We start from the raw sequence: 12,098 nt of genomic DNA on the forward strand, positions 1-12,098 counted from the left end.
CGTCTGCAATGTAGTCGGCCTGGAACACGGCCATAGATATGTTTGTTAAGCAGATGACAGGTGGTTTTGTTTTTCACTAACACCCCTCCCAGTCTGCACTAACACCAGTAAAGGTAACTCAAACCAGGGTTGGGGTCAATTACATTTAAATTCCAGTCAATTCAGAATGTAAACCAAATTCCAGTTCCATATTTTCCTTATTGAAAATAATTGGAATTGTATGTCCTGAATTGACTGAAATGGAATTGACCCCCGACCCCGGTTCAAACTCCCATAGTAATTTTTTTTCTCCCAAATGGCACCCTCTTCCCTACCAGCAGTAGTGTACTATAGGGAATAGGGTGCCAGGGCCCATTGGGCTCTGGTCTAAAGTAGTGTACTATAGGGAATAGGGTGCCAGGGCCCATTGGGCTCTGGTCTAAAGTAGTGTACTATAGGGAATAGGGTGCCAGGGCCCATTGGGCTCTGGTCTAAAGTAGTGTACTATAGGGAATAGGGTGCCGGGGCCCATTGGGCTCTGGTCTAAAGTAGTGTACTATAGGCAATAGGGTGCCAGGGCCCATTGGGCTCTGGTCTAAAGTAGTGTACTATAGGGAATAGGGTGCCAGGGCCCATTGGGCTCTGGTCTAAAGTAGTGTACTATAGGGAATAGGGTGCCAGGGCCCATTGGGCTCTGGTCTAAAGTAGTGTACTATAGGGAATAGGGTGCCAGGGCCCATTGGGCTCTGGTCTAAAGTAGTGTACTATAGGGAATAGGGTGCCAGGGCCCATTGGGCTCTGGTCTAAAGTAGTGTACTATAGGGAATAGGGAGCCGTTCGGGGCACATCCACTAGTTCTGTTCCCTTCTCTGCACTGAGTGCTTGATTTGAATAACAATCTTTGTCATGGAAAGAAAGTAAACGTGTTATTATGATTATTATTGTAATTATTATTATTGTTATTATTATCATTGCTGTTGTTATTGTTAATATTAGGATTTATTGTTATTTTTATAGTTATGGGTATTAGGCTGATTGTTATTGTTATTATTAGTATTAGTGTTGTTGTTATTGTTGTTGTTATTGTTATTATTATTGTTGTTATTATTGTGGTTGTTATTATTGTTGTTGTTATTGTTGTTGTTATTATTGTATAATATAATATGTTATTGTTATTATTGTTATTATTGTTTTTATTATTAGTTATTATAATGTTATATTATTTTTATTATTATTAGTATTATTATTTGTTTATTTATTTTTGTTGTTGTTGTTATTGTTATTATTGTTATTATTATTGTTGTTGTTAACGTTATCATTCTTGCCAGACTTTTTGCCTGATGATTTTAGGATTGCAGAATTCTCGTTTAATTTCCCCGCCCCCCAAAAAATTCGGAAACTCCCGGTTGGAGGATTTCCAGATTTTCTGATTTCCTGCATATTTCATCCTTATTCCGGGAATATTCCATCCATAATTACTGGAAAATCTGGGAATTTTGGGGAAATTAACAGATTTTTTAAAATCCTACAGTCTATGAGTTTTAGACAACTGAAATAATAACTTTCATATATTAATAAATACATAAATAAAATTAAATAAGAAATACATTTTTTACGTTATAATAACTTATGTTGTGCATTCCATTCCTAATACTTTAAATCCTGCACCACAGTTTACCAGCAGCCATTAGTTAATGTATGTCAGATTGGGTTATGTTGGAACAGGACCAGCAGCCATTAGTTAATGTATGTCAGATTGGGTTATGTTGGAACAGGACCAGCAGCCATGAGGTAATGTATGTCAGTTTGGGTTATGTTAGAATAGGACCAGCAGCCATGAGGTAATGTATGTCAGATTGGGTTATGTTGGAACAGGACCAGCAGCTATGAGTTAATGTATGTCAGATTGGGTTATGTTGGAACAGGACCAGCAGCCATGAGGTAATGTATGTCAGATTGGGTTATGTTGGAACAGGACCAGCAGCCATGAGTTAATGTATGTCAGATTGGGTTATGTTGGAACGGGACCAGCAGCCATGAGGTAATGTATGTCAGATTGGGTTATGTTGGAACAGGACCAGCAGCCATGAGGTAATGTATGTCAGATTGGGTTATGTTGGAACGGGACCAGCAGCCATGAGGTAATGTATGTCAGATTGGGTTATGTTGGAACGGGACCAGCAGCCATGAGGTAATGTATGTCAGATTGGGTTATGTTGGAACGGGACCAGCAGCCATGAGGTAATGTACAGTGGGGGAAAAAAGTATTTAGTCAGCCACCAATTGTGCAAGTTCTCCCACTTAAAAAGATGAGAGAGGCCTGTAATTTTCATCATAGGTACACGTGAACTATGACAGACAAAATGAGGAAAAAAAATCCAGAAAATCACATTGTAGGATTTTTAATGAATTTATTTGCAAATTATGGTGGAAAATAAGTATTTGGTCAATAACAAAAGTTTCTCAATACTTTGTTATATACCCTTTGTTGGCAATGACACAGGTCAAACGTTTTCTGTAAGTCTTCACAAGGTTTTCACACACTGTTGCTGGTATTTTGGCCCATTCCTCCATGCAGATCTCCTCTAGAGCAGTGATGTTTTGGGGCTGTCGCTGGGCAACACAGACTTTTAACTCCCTCCAAAGATTTTCTATGGGATTGAGATCTGGAGACTGGCTAGGCCACTCCAGGACCTTGAAATGCTTCTTACGAAGCCAATCCTTCGTTGCCCGGGCGGTGTGTTTGGGATCATTGTCATGCTGAAAGACCCAGCCACGTTTCATCTTCAATGCCCTTGCTGATGGAAGGAGGTTTTCACTCAAAATCTCACGATACATGGCCCCATTCATTCTTTCCTATACACGGATCAGTCGTCCTGGTCCCTTTGCAGAAAAACAGCCCCAAAGCATGATGTTTCCACCCCCATGCTTCACAGTAGGTATGGTGTTCTTTGGATGCAACTCAGCATTCTTTGTCCTCCAAACACGACGAGTTGAGTTTTTACCAAAAAGTTCTATTTTGGTTTCATCTGACCATATGACATTCTCCCAATCCTCTTCTGGATCATCCAAATGCACTCTAGCAAACTTCAGACGGGCCTGGACATGTACTGGCTTAAGCAGGGGGACACGTCTGGCACTGCAGGATTTGAGTCCCTGGCGGCGTAGTGTGTTACTGAGGGTAGGCTTTGTTACTTTGGTCCCAGCTCTCTGCAGGTCATTCACTAGGTCCCCCCGTGTGGTTCTGGGATTTTTGCTCACCGTTCTTGTGATCATTTTGACCCCACGGGGTGAGATCTTGCGTGGAGCTCCAGATCGAGGGAGATTATCAGTGGTCTTGTATGTCTTCCATTTCCTAATAATTGCTCCCACAGTTGATTTCTTCAAACCAAGCTGCTTACCTATTGCAGATTCAGTCTTCCCAGCCTGGTGCAGGTCTACAATTTTGTTTCTGGTGTCCTTTGACAGCTCTTTGGTCTTGGCCATAGTGGAGTTTGGAGTGTGACTGTTTGAGGTTGTGGACAGGTGTCTTTTGTACTGATAACAAGTTCAAACAGGTGCCATTAATACAGGTAACGAGTGGAGGACAGAGGAGCTTCTTAAAGAAGAAGGTACAGGTCTGTGAGAGCCAGAAATCTTGCTTGTTTGTAGGTGACCAAATACTTATTTTCCACCATAATTTGCAAATAAATTCATAAAAAATCCTACAATGTGATTTTCTGGATTTTTTTTCTCTCAGTTTGTCTGCATAGTTGACGTGTACCTATGATGAAAATTACAGGCCTCTCTCATCTTTGTAAGTTGGAGAACTTGCACAATTGGTGGCTGACTAAATACTTTTTTTCCCCACTGTATGTCAGATTGGGTTATGTTGGAACGGGACCAGCAGCCATGAGGTAATGTATGTCAGATTGGGTTATGTTGGAACAGGACCAGCAGCCATGAGGTAATGTATGTCAGATTGGGTTATGTTGGAACAGGACCAGCAGCCATGAGGTAATGTATGTCAGATTGGGTTATGTTGGAACAGGACCAGCAGCCATGAGGTAATGTATGTCAGATTGGGTTATGTTGGAACGGGACCAGCAGCCATGAGGTAATGTATGTCAGATTGGGTTATGTTGGAACAGGACCAGCAGCCATGAGGTAATGTATGTCAGATTGGGTTATGTTGGAACAGGACCAGCAGCCATGAGGTAATGTATGTCAGATTGGGTTATGTTGGAACGGGACCAGCAGCCATGAGGTAATGTATGTCAGATTGGGTTATGTTGGAACAGGACCAGCAGCCATGAGGTAATGTATGTCAGATTGGGTTATGTTGGAACAGGACCAGCAGCCATGAGGTAATGTATGTCAGATTGGGTTATTCGACTTCACACTGACGTTAAATACGTAGATGTTTGTCTGACGTTGTACTGAGGTTATATTGACATTAAGATTGACGTTGAATAGACGTTGGTTAGCAGACTTAGGTTGGGCTGATGTTGGTTTAAGGCTGCAAAATTCCAGTATTTTTCCCAAAATTCCCAGGATTTCCAGAAATCCAGAATTAGCATGAAAAAAATGGAACCCTCCAAACAGGATTTCGGGAAAGCTACCGGGATGTTGTACCCCTATGTTGGACTAATGTTGACCTGAGATTGTGGTGATGTTGTGGTGATGTTGTGGTGAGGCTGTGGTGAGGTTGTGGTGAGGTTGTGGTGATGTTGTGGTGATGTTGTGGTGAGGTTGTGGTGATGTTGTGGTGAGGTTGTGGTGATGTTGTGGTGATGTTGTGGTGATGTTGTGGTGATGTTGTGGTGAGGTTGTGGTAAGGTTGTGGTGATGTTGTGGTGAGGTTGTGGTGAGGTTGTGGTGATGTTGTGGTGAGGTTGTGGTGAGGTTGTGGTGATGTTGTGGTGAGGTTGTGGTGAGGTTGTGGTGATGTTGTGGTGATGTTGTGGTGATGTTGTGGTGATGTTGTGGTGAGGTTGTGGTTATGTTGTGGTGAGGTTGTGGTGAGGTTGTGGTGATGTTGTGGTGAGGTTGTGGTGAGGTTGTGGTGATGTTGTGGTGAGGTTGTGGTGATGTTGTGGTGATGTTGTGGTGATGTTGTGGTGATGTTGTGGTGATGTTGTGGTGAGGTTGTGGTGATGTTGTGGTTGTGTTTGTGTGTTGCAGCTCGGAAGCAGGAAATTATCAAAGTCACAGAGCTGCTGATCGAATCCATCAACAACAGAGACTTTGAGGCCTACGCGTGAGTCCTGCTGTGTGTGTGCTTAGGGCTAGGACATGTGTGTGTGTGTGTGTGTGTGTGTGTGTGTATTTAGTAGGAGATGTGTGTGTGTGTGTTACTCTGGTTCTTTGGGCTTGTTGTTCCACCACACTGCAGCTGGGAATAGGGTGCCATTCTCTGGTCTAAAGTAGTGCACTATATAGGGAATAGGGTGCCATTCTCTGGTCTAAAGTAGTGCACTATATAGGGAATAGGGTGCCATTCTCTGGTCTAAAGTAGTGCACTATATAGGGAATAGGGTGCCATTCTCTGGTCTAAAGTAGTGCACTGTATAGGGAACAGGGTGCCATTCTCTGGTCTAAAGTAGTGCACTATATAGGGAATAGGGTGCCATTCTCTGGTCTAAAGTAGTGCACTATATAGGGAATAGGGTGCCATTCTCTGGTCTAAAGTAGTGCACTATATAGGGAATAGGGTGCCATTCTCTGGTCTAAAGTAGTGCACTATATAGGGAATAGGGTGCCATTCTCTGGTCTAAAGTAGTGCACTGTATAGGGAATAGGGTGCCATTCTTTCGTCTAAAGTAGTGCACTGTATAGGGAATAGGGTGCCATTCTCTGGTCTAAAGTAGTGCACTATATAGGGAATATGGTGCCATTCTCTGGTCTAAAGTAGTGCACTATATAGGGAATAGGGTGCCATTCTCTGGTCTAAAGTAGTGCACTATATAGGGAATAAGGTGCCATTCTCTGGTATACATAGTGCACTATATAGGGAATAGGGTGCCATTCTCTGGTCTAAAGTAGTGCACTATATAGGGAATAGGGTGCCATTTAGCACAGCAGCCTGTGTTTGTTTCCAACAGGAAGATCTGTGATCCGGGTCTGACGGCGTTTGAGCCAGAAGCTCTGGGGAACCTGGTGGAGGGACATGACTTCCATCGCTTCTACTTCCACAACGGTAACACATTCATCAGTAGAGTCATTGATAACTTACAGTTATTGATTAGAGATATTGATCAGCTATTGATTGGTAGAGCTATCGATCAGCTATTGGTAAGTAGAGGTATTGATCAGCTATTGGTTAGTAGAGGTATTGATCAACTATTGATTAGTAGAGGTATTGATTAGTAGAGGTATTGATCATTATTGATTAGTAGAGGTATTGATCAGCTATTGGTTAGTAGAGGTATTGATCAACTATTGATTAGTAGAGGTATTGATTAGTAGAGGTATTGATCATCTATTGATTAGTAGAGGTATTGATCAGCTATGGATTAGTAGATGTATTGATTAGTATAATTTATGACCGGGTATTGATTAGTAGCTATTGATTAATAATTCTGTCTGTTTGTGTTTGTTAGTGTCTGTTACTGAGAACTACAACTCCCACTAGCTAACTAAGACCTGTCTCTCTCTCCTCCCTCCTACCACTAGCTAACTAAGACCTGTCTCTCTCTCTCTCCTCCCTCCTACCACTAGCTAACTAAGACCTGTCTCTCTCTCTCCTCCCTCCTACCACTAGCTAACTAAGACCTCTCTCTCTCCTCCTCCCTCCTACCACTAGCTAACTAAGACCTGTCTCTCTCTCCTCCCTCCTACCACTAGCTAACTAAGACCTGTCTCTCTCTCCTCCCTCCTACCACTAGCTAACTAAGACCTGTCTCTCTCTCTCTCCTCCCTCCTACCACTAGCTAACTAAGACCTCTCTCTCCTCCTCCCTCCTACCACTAGCTAACTAAGACCTGTCTCTCTCTCCTCCCTCCTACCACTAGCTAACTAAGACCTGTCTCTCTCTCCTCCCTCCTACCACTAGCTAACTAAGACCTGTCTCTCTCTCTCCTCCCTCCTACCACTAGCTAACTAAGACCTGTCTCTCTCTCCTCCTCCCTCCTACCACTAGCTAACTAAGACCTGTCTCTCTCTCTCCTCCCTCCTACCACTAGCTAACTAAGACCTGTCTCTCTCTCTCTCCTCCCTCCTACCACTAGCTAACTAAGACCTGTCTCTCTCTCTCCTCCCTCCTACCACTAGCTAACTAAGACCTGTCTCTCTCTCCTCCCTCCTACCACTAGCTAACTAAGACCTGTCTCTCTCTCCTCCTCCCTCCTACCACTAGCTAACTAAGACCTGTCTCTCTCTCTCCTCCCTCCTACCACTAGCTAACTAAGACCTGTCTCTCTCTCCTCCCTCCTACCACTAGCTAACTAAGACCTGTCTCTCTCTCCTCCCTCCTACCACTAGCTAACTAAGACCTGTCTCTCTCTCCTCCCTCCTACCACTAGCTAACTAAGACCTGTCTCTCTCTCCTCCCTCCTACCACTAGCTAACTAAGACCTGTCTCTCTCTCTCTCCTCCCTCCTACCACTAGCTAACTAAGACCTGTCTCTCTCTCCTCCCTCCTACCACTAGCTAACTAAGACCTGTCTCTCTCTCTCCTCCCTCCTACCACTAGCTAACTAAGACCTGTCTCTCTCTCCTCCCTCCTACCACTAGCTAACTAAGACCTGTCTCTCTCTCTCTCCTCCCTCCTACCACTAGCTAACTAAGACCTGTCTCTCTCTCTCCTCCCTCCTACCACTAGCTAACTAAGACCTGTCTCTCTCTCTCCTCCCTCCTACCACTAGCTAACTAAGACCTGTCTCTCTCTCCTCCCTCCTACCACTAGCTAACTAAGACCTGTCTCTCTCTCTCTCCTCCCTCCTACCACTAGCTAACTAAGACCTGTCTCTCTCTCTCCTCTCTCCTACCACTAGCTAACTAAGACCTGTCTCTCTCTCCTCCCTCCTACCACTAGCTAACTAAGACCTGTCTCTCTCTCCTCCCTCCTACCACTAGCTAACTAAGACCTGTCTCTCTCTCTCCTCCTCCCTCCTACCACTAGCTAACTAAGACCTGTCTCTCTCCTCCCTCCTACCACTAGCTAACTAAGACCTGTCTCTCTCTCTCTCCTCCCTCCTACCACTAGCTAACTAAGACCTGTCTCTCTCTCCTCCCTCCTACCACTAGCTAACTAAGACCTGTCTCTCTCTCTCTCCTCCCTCCTACCACTAGCTAACTAAGACCTGTCTCTCTCTCTCTCCTCCTCCCTCCTACCACTAGCTAACTAAGACCTGTCTCTCTCTCCTCCTCCCTCCTACCACTAGCTAACTAAGACCTGTCTCTCTCTCCTCCCTCCTACCACTAGCTAACTAAGACCTGTCTCTCTCTCTCCTCCCTCCTACCACTAGCTAACTAAGACCTGTCTCTCTCTCTCTCTCTCCTACCACTAGCTAACTAAGACCTGTCTCTCTCTCCTCCCTCCTACCACTAGCTAACTAAGACCTGTCTCTCTCTCCTCCCTCCTACCACTAGCTAACTAAGACATGTCTCTCTCTCTCTCTCCTCCCTCCTACCACTAGCTAACTAAGACCTGTCTCTCTCTCTCCTCCTCCCTCCTACCACTAGCTAACTAAGACCTGTCTCTCTCTCTCTCCTCCTCCCTCCTACCACTAGCTAACTAAGACCTGTCTCTCTCTCTCTCCTCCTCCCTCCTACCACTAGCTAACTAAGACCTGTCTCTCTCTCCACCTCCCTCCTACCACTAGCTAACTAAGACCTGTCTCTCTCTCTCTCCTCCCTCCTACCACTAGCTAACTAAGACCTGTCTCTCTCTCTCTCCTCCCTCCTACCACTAGCTAACTAAGACCTGTCTCTCTCTCTCTCCTCCCTCCTACCACTAGCTAACTAAGACCTGTCTCTCTCTCTCTCTCCTCCCTCCTACCACTAGCTAACTAAGACCTGTCTCTCTCTCTCTCTCTCCTCCCTCCTACCACTAGCTAACTAAGACCTGTCTCTCTCTCCTCCCTCCTACCACTAGCTAACTAAGACCTGTCTCTCTCTCTCCTCCCTCCTACCACTAGCTAACTAAGACCTGTCTCTCTCTCTCTCCTCCTCCCTCCTACCACTAGCTAACTAAGACCTGTCTCTCTCTCCTCCCTCCTACCACTAGCTAACTAAGACCTGTCTCTCTCTCTCCTCCCTCCTACCACTAGCTAACTAAGACCTGTCTCTCTCTCTCTCTCTCCTCCCTCCTCTCCTTCCAGCCCTGTCTAAAGGTAACAAGCCAGTGCACACTATCCTCCTCAACCCTCACGTCCATCTGATTGGTAAGAAATCAGCCATTTCTAATGATTATAATAATAATATTATAATATCTGTCATTTAGCAGACGCTTTTATCCAAAGTGACTTACAGTCATGTGTGCATACATATTCCATATGGGTGGTCCCGGGAATTGAACCCACTATCATGGTGTTGCAAGCACCACGCTTTACCAACTGAACATCATGTTGATTTTTTTTAGCTATGTTATGTTTTATGTAATATTGTTTATGGTTGGTATTCAAATCTACACTGTATGTACATATCAATTCAGAAAGTAAAGAAAATTCAAATTACCATTCCAAATTGTCCTGAAGCATTGAAAATGGAATTTCAGTGTACTTACATTTTTTTTACATTTTAGTCATTTAGCAGACGCTTTTATCCAGAGCGACTTACAGGAGCAATTAGGGTTAAGTGCCTTGCTCAAGGGCACAGACAGATTTTTCACCTAGTCGGCTCAGGGATTAGAACCAGCGACCTTTCGGTTACTGGCACAACGCTCTTAACCACTAAGCTACCTGCTACTTCCTGAATTGAAACCGGATGGATCCCAACCCTGGTACTTATGTACATTGTGTTTTATGATGTTTGACTTGAAGCAAGGAAAAGTTAAGTAATAAAAAAAGGTATATCTAGGTGAGAACGCTGCATGCATCGCCTACATCCGTCTGAGCCAGTACATGGACGGCGGGGGGATGCCTCGCACCATGCAGTCGGAGGAGACCCGCGTCTGGTGTCGCAGAGAGGGAAAGTGGCAGAACATTCACTTCCACCGCTCCGGCTCGCCCAGCGTACCATCCCAGTAAGAAACATCTATTAATCAACTAATCAATATCAGAACATTCACTTCCACCGCTCCGGCTCGCCCAGCGTACCATCCCCAGTAAGAAACATCTATTAATCAACTAATCAATATCAGAACATTCACTTCCACCGCTCCGGCTCGCCCAGCGTACCATCCCAGTAAGAAACATCTATTAATCAACTAATCAATATCAGAACACTCACTTCCACCGCTCCGGCTCGCCCAGCGGACCATCCCAGTAAGAAACATCTATTAATCAACTAATCAATATCAGAACATTCACTTCCACCGCTCTGGCTCGCCCAGCGTACCATCCCAGTAAGAAACATCTATTAATCAACTAATCAATATCAGAACATTCACTTCCACCGCTCTGGCTCGCCCAGCGTACCATCCCAGTAAGAAACATCTATTAATCAACTAATCAATATCAGAACATTCACTTCCACCGCTCTGGCTCGCCCAGCGTACCATCCCAGTAAGAAACATCTATTAATCAACTAATCAATATCAGAACATTCACTTCCACCGCTCCGGCTCGCCCAGCGGACCATCCCAGTAAGAAACATCTATTAATCAACTAATCAATATCAGAACATTCACTTCCACCGCTCTGGCTCGCCCAGCGTACCATCCCAGTAAGAAACATCTATTAATCAACTAATCAATATCAGAACATTCACTTCCACCGCTCTGGCTCGCCCAGCGGACCATCCCAGTAAGAAACATCTATTAATCAACTAATCAATATCAGAACATTCACCTCCACCGCTCTGGCTCGCCCAGCGGACCCTCCCAGTAAGAAACATCTATTAATCAACTAATCAATATCAGAACATTCACCTCCACCGCTCTGGCTCGCCCAGCGGACCATCCCAGTAAGAAACATCTATTAATCAACTAATCAATATCAGAACATTCACTTCCACCGCTCTGGCTCGCCCAGCGTACCATCCCAGTAAGAAACATCTATTAATCAACTAATCAATATCAGAACATTCACTTCCACCGCTCTGGCTCGCCCAGCGTACCATCCCAGTAAGTAACATCTATTAATCAACTAATCAATATCAGAACATTCACTTCCACCGCTCTGGCTCGCCCAGCGTACCATCCCAGTAAGAAACATCTATTAATCAACTAATCAATATCAGAACATTCACCTCCACCGCTCCGGCTCGCCCAGCGGACCATCCCAGTAAGAAACATCTATTAATCAACTAATTATTGTATTAATCAGTTATAGTGATTTAAAAATACACCAATTTCAGAACATTCACTTCCAACACTCTGTAGTGTCCAGTGTAGACTACCTTCCCAGTCTGTAGTGCCCAGTGTAGACTACCTTCCCAGTCTGTAGTGTCCAGTGTAGACTACCTTCCCAGTCTGTAGTGTCCAGTGTAGACTACCTTCCCAGTCTGTAGTGTCCAGTGTAGACTACCTTCCCAGTCTGTAGTGTCTAGTGTAGACTACCTTCCCAGTCTGTAGTGTCCAGTGTAGACTACCTTCCCAGTCTGTAGTGTCCAGTGTAGACTACCTTCCCCGTCTGTAGTGTCCAGTGTAGACTACCTTCCCAGTCTGTAGTGTCCAGTGTAGACTACCTTCCCAGTCTGTAGTGTCCAGTGTAGACTACCTTCCCAGTCTGTAGTGTCCAGTGTAGACTACCTTCCCAGTCTGTAGTGTCCAGTGTAGACTACCTTCCCAGTCTGTAGTGTCCAGTGTAGACTACCTTCCCAGTCTGTAGTGTCCAGTGTAGACTACCTTCCCAGTCTGTAGTGTCCAGTGTAGACTACCTTCCCAGTCTGTAGTGTCCAGTGTAGACTACTTTCCCAGTCTGTAGTGTCCAGTGTAAACTACCTTCCCCGTCTGTAGTGTCCAGTGTAGACTACCTTCCCAGTCTGTAGTGTCCAGTGTAGACTACCTTCCCAGTCTGTAGTGTCCAGTGTAGACT

The 12,098-nt window shown here is 44.7% G+C and overlaps 1 protein-coding gene across 1 annotated transcript in view; it reads left to right on the forward strand.

Annotated features, from left to right (window-relative positions):
• Positions 1-10,148, forward strand: part of LOC311115560 (calcium/calmodulin-dependent protein kinase type II delta 1 chain-like) — a gene marked incomplete at both ends in the record, with an annotated part of 28,325 nt that extends 18,177 nt beyond the window's left edge. Inside the window, 4 exons of the mRNA XM_084190711.1 lie at positions 5,143-5,218; positions 6,063-6,157; positions 9,282-9,344; positions 9,979-10,148. Of these exons, the coding sequence (XP_084046837.1) occupies positions 5,143-5,218; positions 6,063-6,157; positions 9,282-9,344; positions 9,979-10,148 (404 nt within the window). The remainder of the gene's footprint in view (positions 1-5,142; positions 5,219-6,062; positions 6,158-9,281; positions 9,345-9,978) is intronic.
• Positions 10,149-12,098: the final 1,950 nt, after the last annotated feature.

The sequence above is a fragment of the Coregonus lavaretus genome, assembly GCF_964263955.1.
Source record: "Coregonus lavaretus genome assembly, contig: HAP1_SCAFFOLD_1092, whole genome shotgun sequence".
NCBI lineage: Eukaryota > Metazoa > Chordata > Actinopteri > Salmoniformes > Salmonidae > Coregonus > Coregonus lavaretus.